The 25,112-nt window shown below is 39.4% G+C and overlaps 2 protein-coding genes and 1 long non-coding RNA gene across 14 annotated transcripts in view; all 3 read right to left on the minus strand.

Moving 5' to 3' along the window:
* The window catches only part of LOC148105978 (protein NLRC3-like), a 663,817-nt gene that overhangs the window by 448,868 nt on the left and 189,837 nt on the right, over positions 1 to 25,112 (minus strand). For 3 of the 11 annotated variants that reach the window (XM_087837918.1, XM_087837927.1, XM_087837917.1), the window contains one exon: positions 23,193 to 24,988. The exons of 7 other annotated variants lie outside the window; for them this stretch is intronic. In XM_087837918.1, coding sequence (XP_087694044.1) covers positions 24,441 to 24,988 — 548 coding nt within the window. In that variant the 3' untranslated portion in view covers positions 23,193 to 24,440. Of the gene's footprint in view, positions 1 to 2,719; positions 2,735 to 4,735; positions 4,759 to 23,192; positions 24,989 to 25,112 lie in introns of those variants that run through there. One more of the 11 variants, XM_087837915.1, reaches the window with a different exon arrangement.
* LOC148105983 (uncharacterized) lies at positions 276 to 827 on the minus strand. Its single transcript, XR_015716689.1, has 3 exons — positions 702 to 827; positions 519 to 617; positions 276 to 378 (listed from the first exon to the last, which is right to left on the minus strand). It is a non-coding gene; the product is annotated as an uncharacterized LOC148105983 (long non-coding RNA).
* Positions 14,858 to 17,330, minus strand: LOC148105984 (uncharacterized). 2 transcript variants are annotated; one of them, XM_087838018.1, is made up of 7 exons: positions 17,254 to 17,330; positions 17,055 to 17,148; positions 16,859 to 16,970; positions 16,558 to 16,772; positions 16,297 to 16,462; positions 16,070 to 16,197; positions 14,858 to 15,961 (listed from the first exon to the last, which is right to left on the minus strand). In XM_087838018.1, the coding sequence occupies exons 1-7, from the start codon at positions 17,292 to 17,294 to the stop codon at positions 15,644 to 15,646; spliced, it is 1,074 nt and encodes a 357-aa protein (XP_087694144.1). In that variant the 5' UTR covers positions 17,295 to 17,330; the 3' UTR covers positions 14,858 to 15,643. The 2 variants fall into 2 exon arrangements, with proteins under 2 accessions (XP_087694144.1, XP_087694143.1); XM_087838017.1 differs by having other exon boundaries at positions 16,558 to 16,784.

Below are 25,112 nucleotides of genomic sequence, written 5' to 3' on the forward strand. Positions count from 1 at the left end.
TGAGGAAACAACAGTTCAGGTCATTTCTGTCCTGGTTGATGAAGATGGCAGCACTGCTGAGGAGCAGGAAGTGGGGATCAGACTGAGTGAAGAGTTTCAGGACAGAGAGTTTGAGAACATCTCCTCTTCCTAAAAATAATCTCTGAGCATCTGCTGTGTTTGTGGAAACACTCCAACACACAGCGCTGCACATATGAACATGTGTGTGAAACAGAGCTGACATTAAACATGATGGAGGATTTATTCACAAACACACAACAACATTTACACACACATTACCTCTCTGCAGGACGACACACGCCTGATTTAAACTCAATACCAGCCTCTTTAGACCGGTCACTCTGTAAGGACACAGAGCTGGGTGGTTTCTGATTGACCCTAAAAGTAAGTGAACATGAAACATGTGTCACATCCAATGTGTCCAATACATTACATAAAAAGTATAAATAAAGTATAAATTGTCAAATAGTAAAAAGTTGATTAAAATTTCAAACATTTTAATACTGACATGAACTTACTTTTCGTCAGATGACTTTTTTCGCCCTAAATTACGAAAGAGACGCTTCACCCGTTTGCTCTTAGAGGACACAGAGCTGGGTGGAGGTCCAGGCTGGTTCCTGTGAATAATGATGGAGCAGTGATGTGAGTGCTGAGCTGTGACATGGAGAAGAGTCATGGACAGTTAGAGATGGTCATCTCACCTCTGAGCTTTGGTCTGGCTCTCATGTTCCCCACACAGAGTGCTTTTAGAGGGAGGGACTCCCTCCTCTCTGTCCTCACACTGATCCATGCTGCTCAATTCACATCAGCTCACACACACTTTCTACCTTCACCTGCAGAGGAAACACAAATCATTCATGTGCACATCAGCTGAAATCCTCTATAACAAGGCGAACTGAACCTTGTGCTACATTAATATAATAATAAAATAATGTTAGCACATGGGAATAGAAACTTTGTTACAGTCTAAATTTTAATTCTAATCAATACTCAGCTTGACCATTGTTGTGTACGTCACAAGCAGAGAAACATAAAGGTAAGAAAAGCTGTATTTTGTTGCCTAAATTGTAGAGGGTGACCTTGCCTCTGCACCTAAACAGAAAAATGAGAACAGTCAGACATAAAGTGGAATTCAGCAGGTGGAAGAACCCTAAGATGTAACCTGACTCTGACCATGAACACTACAGTCACTGTACTGCACTCCAGCACAGTAAATCCACAGCACCGCAACCTGACCTGTAGAGTGTTTGAATAACACAAAGGTAATTTACCTCAGTTTGTTCTGTGGGACATTTCACAATAAAACAAAATCATCAAATACAAATATCTGATTCAACAATGATCAGATAGAAATTACATGTAAAGTCTATTAAAGTCTATAAAACTTGTCCTTCACTCTCTTCTAATATGCCTACATGCTTATATAGGGTTAAACCTGTGGTTGCATTGTGCATTTAGTTGCAACTCATAACTTCAGCATCTGTATTAGAAATAACAGACGGCTTTTTTTGTTGTTTGGGTTTTTTTGTTGTTTGGGTTTTTTGGGGGCTTTTTTGGGGGGGGGGGGGGCTCTGTTGGGAAAAATATATCTGTAATCACTTTGATTTTTCTTTTGAAGTTTAAAATAGATCAGTGCTAAAATCATGACAATATGAAACAAATTTAATGTTTATTAATGGATACAAGACTTAAATGAACATATCACTAGAACCCCGTGTAATAACCTCCACGTTTTACAAAAACCTGCCTATTTATGCAGTTTTTTAACAAACGTTTTATCAACATTAACCTTTATATTGAACTTAAACCTGTCTTCAGTTGGATTTGTGATTATTTTCAAGTTTCAGCATTTTTAAATGATCAGCATCCAAAATCGCATCATCATATTCACTTCTGTTTACGCAGGCATTTTAACATCCACAGAATTTGTAGATCAAGTTTGTTTGTTAAACTCCTGCATGCTTTTGTTTTGTTCCTGGTACTTTTAAAGGTCTTTCTTATTGTCAGTGCTGCACATGTGGATTTCATTCATCGCACTTGTTTTGACTTCTGAGTGTAGAGTCTATAAAAACTAATTTAAAGCTTTTTCCCTCCAGCTTCTCTGTTATTGTCATCAGTCGGCCACGCTCACACAAATCCACCTAATATGAAGTTAATTAAATAATAAAAGGACTATGAATTATTGACATTTTAGTCCCTGTTGTTTTTAAACCTGTATTACTGCGCTATAAATGAATCATTATACTGTTTTGTTATAAGCTCAGTGATTCCAGCAGCTTCTCTGGGTTATTTCCATCAATTTAGACTCAATTTAGACAGTCAGCTATTACATTTGTTTAGATATTCCACTTTCTGTACTCCAGATTCATCAATTTCTGTGTTTATCAAAATCTTTAACCAAACTAAAGATATCTGTGAAATGGACGGTATATTCAGTTCATGTAAATATATCTGCATTTACTCCAGGTGACATCACTCCAGTTGTTTTGATGGTGGCTCCTAATATTTAACCTACTCTTTCACAGAAGAGCTGCCTAATCGCTGAGTAACTTTGTTTCTTTTTTGATTCAGGTTTACTTGAGTGCACATGTATTTTGGGTTTAGTCAGTGAAGTAACTTTATGTAATTCAAAGTTCAATTAATTTTTATTTTATTCCAGTTCATCTGTTAATCCCCCCCTCTCTTTAAATCAGTTTGCTTCTGATTGCTCCTCTGTTACTTCTACAAACAGTATCTGCTGCTTAGGGCCACCACTTCCTCCACGTGTCGCTGCGGAGATTCAGAAAATGAATCTGAACCTGAAAAACAGATTTTCTATGTGTTTTATTGGAAATCTTTGTTTCTTATATTTTCTCCCCTGACATGTAGATCTGTACTGTATTAGAGTTCATAGCAGGAACAAAGATCCCAGCATGATTTCTCTGTTTGGGAAATCTTCCAGTTATTTCCTTGAACCTGGTTAGTGAACCGAGTCAGTGCTAGACTGTATAAATGCTGTTTCACTGGATGCTACCACATAAAACACATTTAGCAGCTCACCATTCTCTAAGGCTACGTTCACTCTGCAGGTCTTGATGCTCAATTCAGATTTTTTGATCAAATCTGATTGTTTTGTCTGCTCGTTCACACTACAAATAAAATGTGACAGCAAACGCGCTCTAGTGTGAACGCTCAAAGCAGCCGCATGCGCAAAAGAAGACGTCACACACAACGCGCTCTGTTTAGACCCAGAGCAACAGTATGTTTGACTGATGACCCTTAATATAAAGACTTCGGACTTTACGTTTCGCAATTTTTGCTTTAAGTTATTTTGTTATTTACATAATAATGTAAACAACCTAATAATGATCCTTATTGCTGTTTTAGAGGAGCGCTGCTTCAAAGGATAGCTGCAGATTTCTGTCAGAATCTGCAGATTATACAGAACAAATAAAATGTTCACGTTTCTCCAACGTTGTCTTCCCAACAGTTTCACTGGATGGTCAGGAAGCGTTCACGATGTCTTCTCCAGCGCTGATAATTGGCGTCTGTCTCGTGTCAGTGACGTAAAAGACGGATTTAAAGTGACATGACCATCAAACAGCAGCTTTCTAAAACATCAGATATGTATCGGATTCAGCACCACATACGAAAGTGACCCAGATCGGATTTGAAAATATCAGATTTGTGCCGTTCACACTGTCACCATGATGGATTTGGGTCACATAGGGTCAAAAAAGTCAGATTTGATGCGCTTTCGCCTGCAGTGTGAACGTAGCCTAATATGGAGAACACCAGATCTGCAGCAGGGTTTGGATTTTTGTCGTTTTATCTTGATGGCATGTGAACAAGGTTTTTGTTTGATTGTTTGTTTGTTTTAAATCAGCTAACTTGTGGAGAAACTAGAAAGAAAAACTTCTAAAGATGCTCAAACACAGTCCGATCAGAAGAAGTGGGTCCTGAGCATTAAAGTCAGCATTAGCTCTCTGCGCTGTCTTACATCATTTTCATGAAAAGATATTTTAATGATTTTGGTGTTTTCAGCCAAGGAAACCATGTCCATGAACATTTATAGCACCAAAATAGAAAAACTAGTAGCTGCATGCAGCATAGTTTCAGTTTTCAGAACACCTGATCTCAGTGATGCACCAATGGTAACAACACTCATTTAACAGAGCTGTATAAAGGCTAAGAGACATCAGGGGTTTGATTTAGATCATACATTTGATTTATTTTATGTCATGACATAAAATAAATTTGTTTTATGTCAAGTGAATTAAAATATCTCACTTCCTGTTCTGTTCTATCAACTCCATCAGTTTCTGTGATGCCTCAGTGATCAGCCATCAACAGAAGAATGTTTAACTTCCTCATGTTTAAGTGCGTCACACTATGCCTGTGTTTGAACATTAAACATGTTATTACATGTAACTTTACTGTGCGCTGTTTCTTCTGTTTTTGAATCAAGTCTTCTGTTTTTCATGAATAAACGAGTCCTTGTTAAAGATGTTAAAGGAAAGCATCAGCAGTCAGGAACAGATGGCTTCGAGCCCTCTGCTGACCAGGAGCAGCACAAGGTCTTAGACAGACTCAGACCTGATCTTCTGGACACAACCGTCTGATTCTTGTTAAAAAAGTTCAGATCTTTCTATCTGAACATTTCCCACACAGGTAAGAATTCACAAAGGACCAAACAACTAATTACTTTTGTCCCTTGAACAGTTCATTTGTGTTTAATTTGAAACAGATCAAACACTAGTATCAGGCTTGCGTTCTGCACTTTATATCTTACACATCTTCAGTTATGGAGTGAGAGGTTTAAATGTGTTTGAGGCTGTGAGACTTTGCTCTTACATTAAAGTCATGATTTACTGAGAATTCATCACAACAAACAGAATCGTAACATGCATCAGTTCAACTATTTAACTCATCTAAATGTACCATTAAGTGACCGGATAAATGTATTTAATACAAGAGTAACCTGGTTCGTTGGCAAAGGTTTGTAGCTAAATTCAGGGCAACAAACTTAAATACAATCAAGTGACTCTTCATTCAGACTGAAAATAGTTCAAAAAGGACAAAGTTCAAAGTGTTCAACAAAAAATTGCAAAGACTTCAATGGGATGGCAACACACAGACACAAGAGACACACTGTGACCAACTAACAGTGATTAAAATCTTCAAACACTAAAAAGAAGTCAGACTCAGGTCCCTGATTAAAACACAATAAACACAAAACCCTCAGAGTGTGACAGCAGCAATCAATGTGTTCATCACAATAGAAAGACACAGAAAAGCAGAAGAGTCCAAATACATTTTTAAACTTGTGTATTTTAAACTTGCAAACTCCATATGCAGATATTATCAGCACACACAGCATTTAAAACATGAATCTTATGTCTGATTGACTTTGCAGTGACCCTGAACTAAACTGAGCTGCTTTGTTTTGTGTTTTTTCACTTCAGTAAAACCTGAATGCCAACTTCTTAACAACAAACTGATTTGATCTCTTTGTCCTTGTTTAAAGGGAAAAACAATGTTACATGACGATACTGATTAGTGTCAGTTGGGTCTAAAGTTACACACAGAACCATTTAAACTGTTGATCACAGTAACAAATGTTTAAGTGCAGAGTAACTGACTGATAATCAGTGTGGATTCCAATCAATCAATAATCTATAATCATGTGTCTTCAAACACAAGCGATCCAAAGTGTGTCCTGAAATAAGAGCTGAACATCTGGTCCAAACATCACAGAGCAGAAACAAACAAACTGTTAAAGGAGGAAACAACACAAACGTACAGTTTCTTCAGACACCAACAACAAGCTCCACAGCTGGACACCAAACACAGAAACCCAGGTGAGCTGCTTCCTGGAAGGAGGCGGGACTCCACCTGAAGTAGGACAGGAGTCAGATTTTCACATTAAGAGCATGCTATTCTCTAGTTAATTTAAGATTTGGCTCATTCCTTCTCATTGCCATTTCAAGGTACTAACACTTATTTCATGTGGGAAAGCGCCCTTAACCCCTTCAAAGTTTATACGTCACAGTTCTTTAATACGTCGGCTCAACTGTCAACAACGTTGAGTCCAGATGTGTGGACAGCTTTCGTGCTTCCTCAAACCTTTGTTCAAGTTCAATACAGTGCTCCCTCATTATAAGATGGTTGTACAAAAGCCAGTTGGCAGAACTGACGAACAGAGCCACATCTGCCGAGTAAATATATCAGCATACAGCTGCCAAATAGCCAATGAGCGGGAAGGCAACCCATCCTCTTCACCAATCAGAAGACACAATTCTACCTCATCATTACGCTTCGACGCAGAGAGTTCGGTCAGAGCTGCAGGTGGGGAGAGTCAGCAGAGGTGTGCGTCCATGAGACTGTAAGTTTCTGTGTTTTATCCTGTTTGTTCTTTGCTGCGGCCATTATCCTCCTTTGTTTAAATCCTTGGCGCACACTTAGTTTACCGAATGTTACTGTCATTTACTGCGAAGCAGCCTCTGCCAGGCGCTCATTATGGGTCCGTCACTAATTTCTCATGTTGGCACTTGTGTAAAGTGCCTAGTTAGGATTTATGTAAATAGTTGTGACGGAGTTACACCGTCCTGGGCCGCAGACAGCTGATCTGGGCGCATACACGCACCACCACCATTAGTTTCTACAATTACTGTGAATGACGTGTTTGTACTGCCATTTATATCCAACAACATCAAGCAGTTAAATCAGAGAGTTCATGTTACTAACAGCTCAGCTCTCTGCAGCAGACAGAGGCTGGACTTTAAAATCAATGAAGCGATCTTTAGACGCGTCACTCTTTAAGGACACACAGCTGGGTTCAGGTCCAGCAGGTCTCCCATAGATCCTGTTAGAGAAGAAAAATGTGTTTTTCATTTGCAGGCACAGAAGCTATTGAAGACTAAGCACACCTTCATTATCCTAAAGAGAAACTGGTTTGCAGGCTAAACATAAGCAGTGTAAGTCTTTGCAATGTAAGAACAGAGATAAACACTGTCATTTACACTGTTCAGGATTATGGTCGTACTGTGAGCAGCTGGAGTTTAAATGTATTGTATTATATGTATGTAAGAATTCCTCTGGGTTATTCAAAGAAAAGGCTGAGGATGAGTTGGTTAGAGCACAGAGTTTAAATACATGGACTGAACCATGTGACCTTTACAGACAGCTGGGACCAGAGTCTAGCTTTGCATGAGCAGTTTCTAACTGGAAGCTGTAAAATAACAGATCAAAGACCAGTGAGAGTTTGAACTGTTGAAATAGAGACAGAAATAGAAACAAAATTTCCAGTGCACATTAATTTATGCATCACAATCCCAGGATATACAAAAAAAAGCAAAGAGAAATCTCTCTTCCTGTCCAGTTCAGGTTTGGCTTTAATCCGGATCTGCGTCAGCAACATGTATGGCTGGATTATTTTCCTTTAGGGTTAACTTAGATTTTTAAGTTAATCAGTTCTAAGTTATCCACTCAGTTCTAATATCTTAATGTAACTAGGTGCAGTTCAGATTAATGCAACCCTTTCACTCACTGGACCTACAGAGTGATCATTTAGGAACGTTCAGTGACACCTAAATGAGTTACCGGTCCAATGCCAACAAAGTGATTGGAATTAGTGCTAGAGGCACAAGATCAAGTTTCCATGAAACTCAGAGAGAAACTATTCAAACTGACAATTTGTAATCAGGTCTTGCGATAAGCCCTCAGAGATTATGGTCCTATTAAAATCTTTCTTTCTTAAATGGGAGGTGATCCAGCGTTAACAAAGAGGGTGGAAGCTGTGCTAGGGCTGTCTCGAGACAGTCGAGGATTTTCAATGCGAAGATCTCTAATTGGTATAAAAACCTGGCTTGTTGGCAAAATGACGCAAAATACACTCTCTAGTTTTTACCTATCAGTGCTTCAACAGCAGATTTGGTAAAGAAAACAAGGGAACAAGGTGCTAAATGATAGTATAGAAAAAAAACTTTGACTCAGGTCTAAATAAAAACCCAAACAAATCAGATTTTAGCTACAAGGACTAAAGTTTACGTCATTACTCTCTCTTACTCTTTTCCCTTGTCCAGCTTTCTCTTGCTTGCTCTCTTCTGCTGCTTTTCCCCTCCCACTAGTGAGTGGGACTCTGGTTACAGGATGGATGGGAAGCTTGAAACAGACATGTTGACACTGTGCCAAGCTTCCCAAGCGCAGATGTTTCGAAACACTGAACCACACCAGTGTTTTGAACCACACTGCTCAGAAGTTTGGTGTAAAACAACCAGGTGGCCTGACCCTGACTACACAAGGCTTTAGTGCCCCAGTTTCAACAAGTTGCATAGCTGCTGCTTCTCGTCATTGCCGGGAACAAGGTTTCCTATTTTTTAATAACCAGACTCTATTGTAATTACTGAAATAATGTTTTTGATACTATCACTTCTATTTATTACAGAGAGAAAGTGAGAGACAGAGACTAATGACTGAGAACATTAACTCATATTAGCAGAGAGAGAGTGGCACACTGAGCTCTATAATAATTAAAATATCTCAATAAAAACGGCGTCTGCTTGTGGACACACAGGTAAGACTTGCTTGTAAAAAGCTCACCAGTCTGACCACCTGAGTTTATTCCAAATAATCATCACACTAACAGAGAAATGCTTATCATCCTTGTTCTAAGCAAAGGTTTTGGGATAACCAGCAGAGCCTCTGCTGGGGACCTCAGATTATAATTAGGTTATGAATATTATGAATGGATTATGAATAATATGTGACAAGATCTGATTCCAGAGCATGATGATGGGTTACAAAAATCTAACCTAGAGGAAATCTAACATGTATATCACCATCTTTAATGTCTTTTGGATAGACCGTGCTAATGTAACCGAGTCTTCTACATGGCATAAAACAAGACTGATTCAGGATCAGGTGGTTGTCAAAAGTGAAGTGGGGACGTTTAGAAAATTGGTTCATCTTCAGGGACAAAGCACTCAGAAGTGTTGAATATGGGTTAGCTGCAATAGGGCAGGAATAATGACAACGGTTTGATCTGTATTTAGCTACAAGATGTTTTGTGCCATCTAGGATTTAATATTATGGATGTGGTCATTCAATGTGCTGAGTTAGGGTCACAAATCATTCATGTGCACATCAACTGAAATCCTCCTTTCATCATGTGCTCCAACACACAGAAAACAACCCTGAGAACAAATCAGATGATGTGTGGGTGTGACTGCAGGCTTCAATAGATGAGCATTAAACACTCAGCAAAGAGTCTGAAGCTCACAGGTCAAAGGTCAGCTGCTGCACCTTTTGTGATATTAATTTGATCAATAATTAACCTGCAGCAGGTCTCTGCTCCAACTCCAACACACAGAAAACAACCCTGAGAACAAATCAGATGATGTGTGGGTGTGTCTGCAGGCTTCAATAGATGAGCATTAAACACTCAGCAAAGAGGCTGAAGCTCACAGGTCAAAGGTCAGCTGCCACACTGTATATAACAATTCACTTTTGAACAGTAGATAGCCTGTAGGCGTCTCTGCAGTGATAAACAGTTTACACATTAAACACTGAACCATAAAAGAAGCTTAAGCTGCAGCTCACAGGTCAAAGCTCAGCTGCTGCACCCAGTTATGAGTTTAAATAAATCATTAATCATGATCTTTTCCCTCTCAGCACTTTCACTTGGCCTTGGGGTGTTTTGACTGAGCTACACTGTATGTTTCAAATGTTGTAAATAAATTGGGAGTTAGGGCTGGGCAATATGGCCTAAAATCCATATTGCGGCATAATTTGAAGCACGTGCGGTAACGATATATATCGCGATATATTATTTTCTTCTGTATAACGTATTTTCCACACTATAAGTCTTAAAATCCTTTAATTTCTTAAAAAATCGACAGTGTGCCTTATGTATGAATTCTGGTTGTGCTCTTTAACCGATTTTGGCTGCAGAAATCTGTTAAAAATGTTTTAGTACAACTTTGGTAAGCCGCACTGCTTGATGGATTGTCAGAGCATTACGGCTGCTGTAGTGAGGAGCTTCAAGGAGGAATCTGGGTCCAAAACTCCGTCCGCTTCAGGTCCCAAAGTCAAACGAACACTAAGAGTTAAGAACGGTCTAAATTCTTTCATCTTTAATTAAATCATCAGCGTTGCTGCTTTACCAGGCGTAACAATTAAGTTTAACATCCAGGCATCCATGAAAACAGAATTTATTAAATTTAACAGAGTTACAAGTTAACCGGAAGTTAGCTCGCTAGTTTACACCTAAACATGACATACCATGTTCTGACCGAGAGATTTTTGAAAGCTATGTTAGCATAACATTAGCACAGTGAAGCTGGAGGATGAACGCCAACTTTTTTTCCACTCGATATAAGTTAACGTATCATCACATCAGCTGTTACTTCTACAAACAGTATCTGCTGCTTAGGGCCACCACTTCCTCCACGTGCCGCTGTGGAGATTCAGAAAATGAATCTGAACCTGAAAAACAGATTTTCTATGTGTTTTATTGGAAATCTTTTTTTCTTATATTTTCTCCCCTGACATGTAGATCTGTACTGTATTAGAGTTCATAGCTGGAACAAAGATCCCAGCATGATTTCTCTGTTTGGGAAATCTTCCAGTTATTTCCTTGAACCTGGTTAGTGAACTGAGTCAGTGCTAGACTGTATAAATGCTGTTTCACTGGATGCTACCACATAAAACACATTTAGCAGCTCACCATTCTCTAAGGCTACGTTCACTCTGCAGGTCTTGATGCTCAATTCAGATTTTTTGATCAAATCTGATTGTTTTGTCTGCTCGTTCACACTACAAATAAAATGTGACAGCAAACGCGCTCTAGTGTGAACGCTCAAAGCAGCCGCATGCGCAAAAGAAGACGTCACACACAACGCGCTCTGTTTAGACCCAGACCAACAGTATTGTTTGACTGATGGCCCTTAATATAAAGACTTCGGACTTCATCATATTTCTTTTCAAGATTTTCTTATTTAATCACTAGTGTACATATATTTATGTTTATAGATACATATATATTTAGTCATCTTTTCTCTTTTACCATGTCTCTCTAATATTTAGCTCCTTACTATTTTTATATTTTTATATTTTATTTTATTATATTTTATTATATTTTCTCCTACTGTATCATGCTGCTGAGTGACTGCTGCTCGTAAAACACATTTCATTGCAATGTTGACCCTGTGCTAACTTGCATATGACAAATAAAACTTGAAACTTGAAACACTTACTAGTCGTTATTGTTAGTTAGTGCTTTTGTCTGATCTCAACGAAGGTGACGATTATTCAGACTTTCAGGTTTTAGATGAAACTGAAAGGCCCACAGAACCAAACACGTCTCAGCTGTGATCACAGCAGAAACAGAAAAACACAAAGTGACCAAACACATACCAAAGCCTACACTGCCATCTAGTGACAGAAACTAGTACTGCTAGACAACCAGGCTGCTTTAAAGCAGGTGATATTTAGGTTGAAAAATAAAAAATAAGTTGATAATAAACATTTGACAAAATCTTTTGGCAGCTAACATCTGGAAGTGAGCTGTTCTTTGGTGGTAATTAACAGTTTATTCTTGTTGGTAATTATGTAATGAAGGGTAGCAGTAAAAGTCACACACACACAGAAATGTTCCTCCATGGCTGACAACAACAACTACAGACACGTCTGTGACTGCGATGAACACCTGAGTGTAAGACGAGGACTGAATATGATACAGTAACAGTCAAATATGAATGTGTGTAACAGCATGATTATGTATTATACATATATCAGAAATATGTGACATTTTACAGCATGTCAAATCTATCTGAACATGAAACCAGTGTTAAAACCATTTCAGTCTCAGTCAGTGTTACTGAAACATTCATCTCCAACAGCATCACTGACAGACAGTTGGAGCAGCTACAGTCAAATCATTGATCAGTGTTTTTAGAACATTAGCTGCTGTTGCTGCACTAGTGCTGCTGCTCTCTTTCTCTTATTGTAGGTCTTTAGCTAACAACATCAAGTGTCTTCATGTGACTGTTGTCTAATGTTCAAATGTAGATAACACCACCTGCACCACCCTGTTCCACAGCACAGCCCTCTCATGTAGGCTTGGCTGCAGCACATATTAGCAGCTGCAGTGACATCAGCTTTCTGTGCAGCACTAGACAGGAGATCCCGCTCCATAGTGTCATCACATCTACAGACGGTTACATGTTCTCACCTGGTAATAAGAAGCTCCAAGATTAACAGACTGAAGGAAATACAAATGAAAGTTACAGTAAATTGAAATCTTGGAAACACAACATGAAACAGCGTGGGAAATATGTTCATGTTGCATAAAACATGTGTTGCATTACAGATATTTATATATTTAAGGTGGGATGGGCTCATCCACCCACTCTCACACCATCATATCACCATCCTGGGTTAGTGTCTTGGTCTCAGCTCACAACATCAGCACAGTCTCGGCTTGGCTGAGGTAGTTGAGTGGTTCTTGTTGTCCCTGACAGCTGCAGGGACAGTGCCATCAGCCATGCAGCAGCACAATGACTGCTCAAAGTCAGTGTGGCTCAGTCTACTGTAAACATTGTCCTAAAGTGGTGGCAAAGTGGCTGCAAGCTGCCTGTACATGCACTCCCAGTACGTGCACCTGCAGATGATATCCACAAAGCTCTGAGTGTCACAGAGTGGGCCTGTGCTCAGCTCACTCTGCCCCATTGAATTCTACTGACAGAGTTTTACAAGTGTGAGGAAAGTTATATATACAAGTTGGTGGCTGCACAGTAAAAAACAGAGTGTCAATTTTACACTTAGAGAGTTGATTTTAACTCTGTTTCAGATAACATTTGGTCCCACTCAAAATTAGAGTAAAATTTACTCTATGGCCAGTGTTAACTTTTTAGTGTTAATTCTACTCAGTTTAGTGTCAAAATTAACAACAAAATGTGTAAAAATATTTAACACTGAGGGTTATTCACACTGTTTAGAGTAATATGATTTCACTTTATAGAGTTATTTTTAGTCCAAGTTCACTCTAATGTGTAATAATATTTCATTTTCATTATTTTTTCATATTTATCATATGATGCTATATTTCTAAATGGCTGTGATCTATCCTATATTGTGAAAATAACTACAAACATACAGGTTACAGTAACAGCATTTATTAGCATAACAAACTCTTACAAATGACAGTAGCTATGATGCTCACCAGAGAAAGCAATATGGGACCACAAAGAGAGCGTTGTCATTCACTCCATACGACAATTGTATGTCAAAAGGCCTGGGATAATGCAGGCTGTCAACATGAAAGACAACTAAATCTTGCTTTGTCCTGGTCAACTCATAGGCATGGAAATGTTCTTGAAAGGCTACTGTACATAATGGCAAAGTGAGAAGTACCAGTTTCTCGTGTATTATCAGAACTGACTCAATCTGGTAAAACAGGCATTTCAGACACTGCCACAAATAACCAAATGCGTGCGGTAAACAATACCATTCTGTTTAGCCCAGTTCACTTTCATAACTTGAACTCTATTGGGCAGTTGCATTGCTATTGAAATTCCAGAACCTCCTTTTACCATATCTAAAGACACCATTTTTCCTGGACCAATGTCTAACCGACTAAAGGCTGTTGAAGATTGCCAAATGTATGCCATATAATTCTGCTGTTTTTTGGCCAGCGTTTTGGTGATATTTTTGAATGATTTGAGCTGTTTCTTGAAAAAATTGTGCTTACCTTCATAGCGCATGCACCAACTATGAAGTACAGGCCCTATTTTTTGGATGCAGCGAGGATAATGGATAAGAAAATGGTGCTTTGGTAAAAGTTTTTTCTGGGGATACAACATCTTGAACAGTTTGTGGTGTTCCACAATCAAATGTTTTAAATATACACACATACCTTGAGATAACATAGGAGAAAATACAATATTAACTATCTGTAGTAATAAAAGTAGTAGGCCCCAATGTTGGTCAGTAGAGGTTACCAAATCTCCAAACATGAGGGGAACATTCCTCAGTAAGCACCATGTCTGAATAGCATTCAGTCCCAGATCATTAGACTCTCCACCTAAATTCACAGCCACTGGCCTATTGTTTTTCTCCATGAATCCATAATCAAAACTTTGTATTCTCAAATTCAGTTCTCCCAATGTAAGATGTTGTTCTTTTAAATACAAAAACAATAACTTCAGTTCGTACTGGGCCACTCCTTCCAAAACATCATGCATCACATCAACTGAGAAGTTCTCAGTTGTGTGAAAATATGTCAGTGAATTCAATAAGCATGAACTCTTTACACCAAAAACATAAGGAAGCAATGGATTATTAGACATTTCCTGACAGTGAGCAGTGTGGTTGTCTTTGGTGCGCAACACTATTTTGGGGGAATCTTCAGAGAATTCTGTTTGAAAGTCGTCTTTTTCAGCTAAACAAAACCTGCAACAGTACCTTGCACTGAAAGACTCCACCAGACCAAACAAGCTATGTAAGCCTAAATTATCACCAGTGACCTGTACCACACTACCACGAACATAACCACCAAACAGTGGAATCTCAATACCATCGCTCTCTAACACTTTAATGTCTCGAACAATAGGAGCAAGAATTTCACTAAAACCATAACGTTTCAGATCTTGTGCATGAAATAAGGCACAAAGGTGTATGTTGGCCAAAAATGAATTCCATTTGGGAGAGAAGTTTCTTAAGGTAAAATATACTGCACCCAACTCGTGAATACCTCGCTTGGAACCAAGAGGATTTGCAACCTCAAAGTCATCATAGAACATTTGGATCTGAACTGTGTGCTTTTCTGTTGAAAAAAGAGTCTTCAATAGAGATCCATCACAAACATCTCTGAGTCTTGAATCACAAGTGTCGGATTTTTTCAACATTTCTCCAACATGCTGACTCTTAAATATTGATTCCAATGTTGATAATATTGGAACATACATGAATTTATCTTGAACAACTGCCTGATCATATGTTCCAGTCTTTTTATTTCGCCTTGTGTCAAATCTTGAGCCAATTACACATTCAACTGGTTCTACAGTTTCCCACTTGTCTGATAAATATTTTGACCTCTTGTACTCCGAATTAAGAACTGAGAAAGGATTCTCTAACTCATCAAAACATGCTTCAACTTTCTTGCACATTTCTGTTTCTCTTTCATTACTAAATACATGCTTAATGACTGTTTCTTTAGCATGTTGTTGGATATCTTGAACAATCTCTTCCATGGAATTCACTACAGGATTCACTACACTTTGGCCTACACCTGCTGCCTTTAGATCAGAAATAACAGCTGCACAACTATTTACAAGGTCTGCTGAAGATAATTCCCACTCAGCCTCTAAATGTTCAGGCACCACATCATCATTAGCAGCAGTACTTGTGTCCGTAACACTTTGAACTGGTGAAAAATCTAGTTCTGCAGAATCAAATGAACTGCTTACATGGCATTTGTTCAGGTGCTTTCTAAAGCCAGAAAAACTACTAAAAGAACGTGAGCATCCCACTTGGCCACATTTGAGATATAGTGTCCTGCCAGTACAGAGACCATGAATTACCTTAAGGTGTTTTACAAGGCTGTTTGGTCTACCATGATCACTTTTGCAAAGAAAGCACTTCATTATTTTGATCTCAATGGATACTAACGCACCATTCTTGCTCGCAACTCTGCAACTCTGGGAGTTTCCTTTGTTTCCCCAACATCAATGTTGTAAATGGTTGTTTGCAGAAAAGTGAAAAGGTTGGTCAGGGATGAACTGTAAGACGTATCAAAGACATAATGGGCCTTAAAGAGTTCATCAAGGGCTCCTACTGAACCTGTCGCTTTACATAGAAGTGCATGCTTGTCAATCACAATGAAGAAGGTGTGAATGCTGCTTCTTGTGGGTCCCTGAGCAAGAAGGTAGGGCTGACTGCTTCGGGTGATGTTGTCTAGATGCTGCTGTACACTGGTTCCAGCCTACAACAACACATTAAACAGCAGTATTTAGTGACTATCCCATTAGATTAGATCACCTTACTGTACATTACAATGGCGGTGATGGAATATATATTTTAAATAACATACCTTTAGGAATTTGATGAGGTTATCGACAGCTTGAGATGCAGACATCTTTCCTGGTCTCTTTCGCCCTTGTGCAGATGGCGGTAGCAGATGTAGCAGCAGCAAGATAGCAGACATGTCACTGTCCCAGCCTACAGACGAATAAACAAAGAATTACTCCAAAAATACATTCAATAGACAGAATTACCTATATAACCAACAATGGCAAATAAAAACAGTCAGAGTCATACCATTCTCAACTTCAGTAGCTGACTCAGCATTGCACATCAACTCCAAGAGCTCCGAGGTGGGTACAAGTCCATGACTTTCCTTTACAATCTTTGATTTGAGATCGATGGGCCACCTCTCCAAGAATTTGTTGGCAGTGACCTCATCAAACAGGAAATCTTGTTCTATCTATAATGCAAAAATAGAAGATAAGAGAGGTGTAATGAGTGAAACTGCAAGCTGCATGGAATATTTCAGTGATTCAACAAATGAAGATGTCTTACCAGTCCTGGTGTGTCCAGAAACCGCGGGAAGACTGTGAAGACTTCTGCTGCATTCTTATCATCGCTGACCATTGAATGCCGATAAATGAAGGTAGCTTTCATCTTTTCACGGATAGTGTCTTCATCAGCAGAGTGTCTCAAAAGCGCAATAGCTGCTTTTACATCCTCATCTGATAACACTGTCTCAGTGGTGAGTGGTCTGGATCGACCACGGCCTGGCCCGCCAACTTAAGAAAAAACTATTTGATTGACTCCTACCTACAAATTAGATCAGAATCATTTAAATCACAAGTGAACTTACTTTTAGGAGATTTGGAAAGTGAGACACTTCTTTCCTCTGCAGCTTTTCTTTGAATGGTCTTCAACCGCCACGCAAGGTATCCTGAACCGCTCTCTGGATCATAGTAATGTTCCTATGTAATTAAATACAAGCAGAATGTTATCAACATTTCTGAGGGCAACTATGTGTTTAATGTTGCAAGGTCCCCTTTACTTACATATCCATGTTGTGAATATGGGTCTTCCAGATATGGAAACAGAGCAACAATCCCCTGCGCATACATCACTCTTACACTTTTAGGGGGAGATGTCCTAATGTATAAATTCAGTGATGACCGTCACTCAATTGGCATTGAACATCACAATTAAAAATAATACTAAAAATGTTTCTTTATAGACTACATTTATGATTCTTACCCATGTGCTTCTGTCATCTCAGCAGCAAGTATGTTTATCATCTGTCAGAGATTTGGTTTTTGCATACTCTTGTATGATGTGTTCACCACCAGGCTTTGTTGTTAGGATTTTTTCAATCAGCTTAAATAGACATAAAATATGAAGTCAGAAATTTTTTAAACCTTGAGAAAAACTGGAAAATGATTACATAAAAACACTTCACATCAAACATGCAAATTAGGCTAACAATGTTCACTACCCACAGCTTTTGCTTCATAGTTTATATGGCATGGCCTTTTAGGTTGTCTTCCTTCAGTGGTGGCTGCTTCTTCAGGAGGTTCACACATTGTGAAGTTTAGCATGATTGTATCATCAGATGGAGAAGATGATGATGATGATAGAGATACACCTGTGCATTAAGGAACATGACCAAAGCAGAAGCATTAAATTTAACTGTTAATGCTTCAATCTCAACCTTTATATTTAATATAAACATATACGTATGTGAGTGATTACCAAGTTCTTCATTGCTCAGCATGACTCGGAAGGTTACAGGTGACCCCTTCACTATTTCTTCAAACACCTCTGCGTCTACTTCTGTGTCAGACTGGTCAAACACCTTCATATCTAGCTGTCTGCCTTCTGCTATGTTAAATTTTAGGCACACTGAAGTAAGGTAAGAGAAAAGAAATGTTACAGAAATTGTTAAAAAAAAAAAAGGCCATGCATTTTCTTATTAAATGGTAGAGTAAGGCTATGTCTTCACAAAATATTGATGAGCTGAAGCTTAAGCATATAGGTAATTCTCATTCATTGTTGAAGTAGAAACAATTATCAACTTAGGTAGTTGAGTAAGAATATAATTAAGCTTATAATTAAGCTGGTATATTGACCAGGTAAACATTGTTATCTTGTTTTATCCTGATATTCTAACCTTCTTTCATGAAAGCATCAAATGTCAGGTCAGACAGCCTAACATACTTCTGCTCCCCACCAAACAAAACACGCAGCAACATATTCTGTTCACAAAACAAAGAGAAAAAAAGAATAAAGGAAAGAGTTTAAGACTGTGGATGTACTTTAGAGCTTTAGTTTCTATACAAAATAGAAGCAGTTAAAAGTTAATATTACTTAGCAGCTACAGTATGAAGAAATAAGTAACAGATTAACTGCTAATAAAGATCCTTTATCAACCAGTGTTACTGCAAATGGACCAAGTGTGACTAACATCTAATATTGTTTAATAACTTTAGTCTACTTATCAAGTATTGGTCAACTTACTGCAATTCGCTTTATTTCTGTGAACAATTAATGTATATTAACATATCATTAACATTGCTGTCAGTTAATTTATACAAAATAATCTAAATTAATTCTAAATTAGTGTATGCCTTTGGCATTTGCTTAAAAGAATATAAATCAGTAGAGTAAACTTTATTGTAATGTCCCACTTTTTCTGATAGTTTCTTCGAAGCTAATTAGCGATTATTAGCTTACTATTAAACGGTCATTTAGTTGCTAAAACTATCCCATTAGACATGTGACAATAATATTATCTAAGCTGCACTTAGAAGAAATACATAGTTAACATGTTTTAGGTTAATCTTAACTCAGTGAGAAGATAACGAACATTTGAACTTTTAGCAACGGTTAGCATGTAGCTACTCGACAATATCATTAAACCTGTGGGTAAATGCTGCTAACATGTCCTCACTCGACATCAGTGCAACTATAAAAAGCTATTTAGTTTAAAAATGACTAAACAATGTTACCAGTATGGGAATGTTAACTTAACTTACCTGACTGTGGCAGCTCTTCGGAGAAAATTCCGCGTGCGTCACAGCTCTCAGACCGCGCGCCTGCGCACTGGTACTAATCAACACTGTGTGGAGTTAAGTCTTCACTCCGTGTCTACAGAACACTGACTTTTAACTCTGACGTTAGAGCTGCTTTACTCCTCACAGAGTTGTAAATACTCTCTCTAGGTTAAAATAGGTTTACACTGAAATATTGACAGTCCATTTTTTACTGTGCACCTGTGTAAAATCCGAAATTCCCATGGTGTTGTTCAAAATGTGCTCTGGCACAATCATGAGCATCGCTTGCTACTGAAAACAAGAAGAAAGCAGGTCCTGCTGTGGGCTGAACCATTTGTTAATGGGGGGGACACTATGCAATATATTCAGTTTTAGCATTTATATTCACTGCTGACTGTAACTACGCTCAAACTGTTAATGCGATCTTATTTTAATAAACAACACTGTCACTCTACACCTGAGCCATAGACCACACCCTCCACCTCAATATACACCACAGTTTTCTCTGCTATGGAAATGAGATCAGGAGGAAATCATTATTATTATTATTGAATAAATGCTCACATTAATGTGGGCTTATTTGTTTCATATTAGAAACATTAGTTGAGTGTTTTTAGTATAAAATGGTGAAAGTCCCTCTTTTTGCTCCTCCCCTCACCTGTGGATGGACGGTGCTGTTACCATGGTGACAGCTTGGATGTGTTTCAGTCCTGCCTGGTTATCACTGCAGGAATCTTTACTTTCACATTTATTACAGGTAATAACTCTGATTTTTCTGTGTATTATGAACTAAATGTATCCTGATACACACAGAGATGGATGAGCAGAGGTCACATGATGAAAGAACAAACATGGAGTCTTTGATTTATTTAGATATTTATTGATGAATGCAAACAAACCCTGACACTGAACCATCGTCCAGCTTTCACACAACAAACCTGATCACATGACCTGCTGACCCAAACAGTGAAAAGCTCCATGGCAACAACAACAAACAGCCTCACATATGTTAACAGAGGCTGTTAGAAGCACAGAGTCTTTACAGTCTTTCTCCTGTTTGTACACAGATCTCTGCACATCTTCATCACAGTTACTCACAGACGTGCAGAGTGTGTGGATATCAAAGCTAAGTTTCCACCATGTTTGTAGTCTGTACTGGGACTCATGGAGCATCTCTCTATGAGCACTCAGTGCTTTAAACAGTGAGTCCCAGTTTAACCAGCAGCCTTCACACCACACATCACACAGACATGGAAACTTCAAACCCTCAGACTGAAGACACCATCAGAAATAAATAGATTGTGATGAAGATGAAGAACTGGAACAGTTTGCTGTGGTTTCTTCTGTTCCTGTCAGAAATAAGAGTCTGGCAGCACTTTGCTCTCCTTCCACATGTTTAAGGAGGAAGTGAAGAAGAGCGAGTGAGTCGTCTTCCTCTGTGGGCCCAACATCAGGCAGCAGCCACGTATTTTTAAAAACCCAGCACACTGCTTCAGAAACACTGAGTCAGGTGACCAGAGTCATGTGATCAGTGAGGTCTTCACTCAGGACGTCACAGCTTCAGGACCTGATTCAGAGGTTTATAAGGACGTGGATCATTGGTGCTGATGTTGTGTGAGAGCTGGTGAACCATGGGGAACATAAATAACAACCAGGCCATCAGCAATTCTACCCCCAGCTCTAAAACCTACATAATACACTATACATATAGTTATATAGGTTATAGTATGTTATATATAAACGTAGCTGAAGCAGTTTCATTTGTAGCTTCACGCTGCACTTCATATGTTTGTCCACCAGATGGCAGCACAGAGGCCTGTGTTGGAAAGCTTTGAGTAATGAAGCGTTTTCAATCCAAGCTTCAGAAAGCTTCATGTGGTCATTGTTGGGTTCAATATTGAGGAGGGGTAGAGGAGGTAATCAACTTTCAAAATAACAACACTGATCCGGCCAGGTGGAGTCAAACGATGATTTAATGCACGCGTGGGGGGACCAGCGCCGTACGCAGACAGCGCCGATCCCCGACTTACAGAGCAGAAGCAGATGCTTTATATACCATCAGGGCTTAAATTTAATACGCCCCTTCAACGTCAATCAGATACAGGTCATACATAGGTTTCAAAACCACAAAGACTTTTAACACAGTTTAAAATAACATTGTCTCCGTCTCCACAGCAGATGCTTCCTGTCAGCCTTCTGACTTTCACTTCTCGTCTGGAACACCAGACCCACACCCTGCAAGAAACTGTTCCTCTTTTTGCAGAGACAATTTTGCAGTTGCAAGCAAACATGACTAACCTCTCACCTATAAATGAGTCTATCTACTGTGTGTGTGTGTGTGTGTGTGTGTGTGTGTGTGTGCGTGCGTGCGTGCGTGCGTGCGTGTGTGTGTGTGTCTCGACCTCACACGAACTTTGTCTTATGAGAAGAGAGGCCAATTCTCATGTGCATAATAACCTAACTGAAACTATATCTGTAATATGTTGAATAAATGTTTTAATCAAATGAGTGCCCCTACTTCAAAGCTTAATAAAAAGATATAAATGACTAAAAGATAACAATGAATAACCTGGTTATTCAAATAGCATCCTCCCAACAGCTCCTCAAAGTACCTTTCACAAGCATGCTCTGCAAAAGCCTGCACTTCCTGTCTACTTTGGCACAGAGTGTACTCAGAGTTAGGCCTTTCAGAATCAGCACATACACATTTAAGATTATAACAAGCATTCAAAAGCATTTAAGATCATTGATTTAACTCAACAGTTTAACGTGGTTATAACTGCACCTGTAATAAAGACTAAATGGGCACCAATATGTTTAAACATCTGAATGCAATATCAATGCTGTAGATTATGTTATTAATGTTAGTACTGCAATGGTAATGATGATGATTATTAACAATAGCAGTAAAATAGGTTCCCTAATCCCCACATCATCAAGGAAGCAACCAGGAAATATCTGCTGTGTGTAAAAACAGCAACACAAGACTCCAGAATGAAGACAAGAAACTCAAAGCTCACACACAAAACAGGTGGAGCTAATTTTGTGACGTGTTTTTGTAAAAACACCACAGAAGTGAATCATCAAAGTTTCCATGTGAGCTGATGATGCTGCTGCAGAGTTTCTGTGAACCTCCTGTGACCCCGCCTCCTCATACAGAGACATCTTATTGCTCTTCAAACTGCATCACGTGGACACATGTGATTGTGTATTGTAGTATTGATCCCAATGCTGGTATTAGTACTGGATCAATAACACTGGATGGATGCGTTCAGCATGGAGCCCCTGAGCTGTGTTACAGACAAACATGGAAACTGACAGGTCTGTGTCATTCACAGTCTGTAACACTTCTAAACAACAGAGGCTGACCCAAGTGCCTCAGAGCCAGGCACGCTCACATCACAGCTCTCTAAATAAGCCAGTTTCAAAATAAGAGCTGAAAGCTGTGTTTGGTTGTGTTAGCTTATTATTGTGGAGACTAACATTCAGTGATCATGTGTTCAGACTCATGATTACTCTCAGAAATCCTGATCTTTGTATTTACTGTGTGTTGGATCAATAACTGAGATTCATCGTATCACACAGCTGTGCTGCTGCTGCTGGTGATGTCAGCACATCTGGAACAATACGAGGTATCTGCTACCAGACTGAGCAGGACGTGAGACCTGTGGACTGTTTTAAGCTGTCCCTCCACAGCTCACTCAGACCTGATCCACACCTCAGTGATATTCTCTGACTTCCTCAGTAGAGACAGAAACCATTCAGATCTGGGACGATCAGCTGACTGATGATGTCACACAGACTGTGTTTTTCAGGAACAGTGATTCTGATGTGAGCCTGCTAGCTGACAGCAGACCTGATGAAACCACATGTTCACATCTGTGAGGACAGACTGGACTCTTTGACTGCACCTTGGTTCTCCTCAGAGGTCTGTACAGGAGCATGTCCACCCCCACTGAAGATCTCAGTCACTGTGAAACATAGAAAGCTGCTTGTGTAGCCTCTGCCTCACATGTAGATACAGCTACAGGTTTCTCTGTCAGTCAGACTGAAACAGTGTCCTGATGCTGCATCATTCAGCTCTGTGCCCCAGTCAGCATCACTGTGAGCTACCAGTGTCAGTGTTTCTGCCCTTTTCCTGTAACACTACACTCAGCACAGGCTCAGCTGCTATCCAGTGTTGGACTTTGGCTTCAGCTGCTGTGATAGATCCTCTAACATAGATCAGCTCTGCTACATGTTGTTAGATAAGTGCAGCTGCCTGTCATGTCCTGATGTTTCTCTGGCTCAGCAGCTTCTCCATCAGAGGTTCACATGGAGCTGATCCAGTATCTCCAGTAACTGTGTTCTGTGCCTCACTGGTTCATCCTTCTGTCTGTGTGACGTCAGTCAGATGTTGAAGTTAAACTCTGTAATCTTCACTGTGTCACAGAGTTCAGTGAGTCCCGTTATTCACAGTATCAATCAGATCATCAGAGAACAGCTGATCAGCAATCAGTGGTGCCAACAGCACCTCCTGTGGTGAGAGGATGCAATAATGCAATGTAGCATTTTTACACTCAACACTTCCAGTCATGGAAACTGTCTGTTGGATCTGTTTGACGTTGCTTTCTTGTGTTGCTTTCTTGGTTAGAGTTCCTCACAAATGTCCAGATTATTCTTCTAATGAGGCGTCGACCATGTTTTCAGTTCTTTGGAAGAAAACATCACCCTTTGCCATCCTTACTTTTCTTTGACTTCTTCAAATGCAGCTGAACTCCAGCTGGTATTTTATTGGACTTTGCAGCTGTTTCTGGTCATCAGTTCATTCCTGCAAACCTCTGAACCTGAACAACAATGATGCTGCATTGCTGGCTGATCCCAAAAGGTTGATTCTGTTCATCTGGACGTTTTCACAAACGTTTGCTCACTGATCAGGTGACTTCTTCAGTCTCAGCTGACTGCAGCTTTACAACCTTACAAACAGCACATTTGCACAATGACTGAAACCAGCAGCAGCAGCACCTGATATATATGATACTAATATAATACATATACATATATAATCCATACTAATGATGAAGGAACTGAGCTCACAGTCCATTGTTCATTCAGTGAACTACTCAGTTTATTTTGGGCCTCAGAAATGCTCACTCTGTTTGTACATCACTGTCAGCAATAGACTCATTCTGCTGTGTGGACAGGAACACATGTGACATCACTTCCTGTTTGTTTGTGACTGAAGAGGAAGAAGTTTACAAGGAATCATTTAGAAGAGTTTCAAACATCAACTGATTGAATCCATGAATCTGAAAACGTGTTTGTGAGTGAAAGAGACAGACATGTACAGACTGAACTATCTGTTCAACAGTCAGAGTGTTTCTGTAACAGGAGACACTCTTTACACCCCACTCAGCACAGGGACACTGAGGAACCATGATGGACCCTAAACCCAGGATAAAGAGTTTGAGTGAATGTGGTGTTGAAGGTGTGGAGGTGGATCAGAGTGTCAGAGGAGACTCTGTAGAAGGACAGAGTGCCAGCAGGACAGTCCACATACACTGCTGCTCTGTTAGAGACAGAGGAGGAGGAGGAGGAGGAGGAGGAGGAGGAGATGGATGTTTTTATCTTATTGTGAGAGACATAATAACCAAGACCATCATAGCACTCCAGACTCCAGGACTGATCATTGTATCCAAACCAACTGTCATCACTGTCTCCTTTCCTTCTGATACTTCTGTAACTCACTGATATAAAAACGCTTCCTCTCCACTCGACCTCCCAGTAACAGCGACCAGTCAGACCATCTCTACACAGCAGCTGAGGATAACCATCAAATCTGTCTGGATGATCAGGATATGACTGAACCTCCTCCCACACATATGTCACCTTCCTGTTGTTGTCAGACAGTTGGAGCTCTGTGTTCACTGTGTTTGTGTCGATTGTGAGTTGACAGGAATCTGATGGAGAGAACAAACACAATCCAGCTGCAGTTATTGATCCATCATCTGTTCATTGATTGACACTTTGATGATGACTCCTGACATGATGAAGATGGTTGAATGTGTGCTGCTTTGTTTTCAT

The sequence above is a fragment of the Neolamprologus brichardi genome, chromosome 3 (genome assembly GCF_056152115.1).
Source record: "Neolamprologus brichardi isolate AB-2024 chromosome 3, ASM5615211v1, whole genome shotgun sequence".
Classification (NCBI taxonomy): Eukaryota; Metazoa; Chordata; class Actinopteri; order Cichliformes; family Cichlidae; genus Neolamprologus; species Neolamprologus brichardi.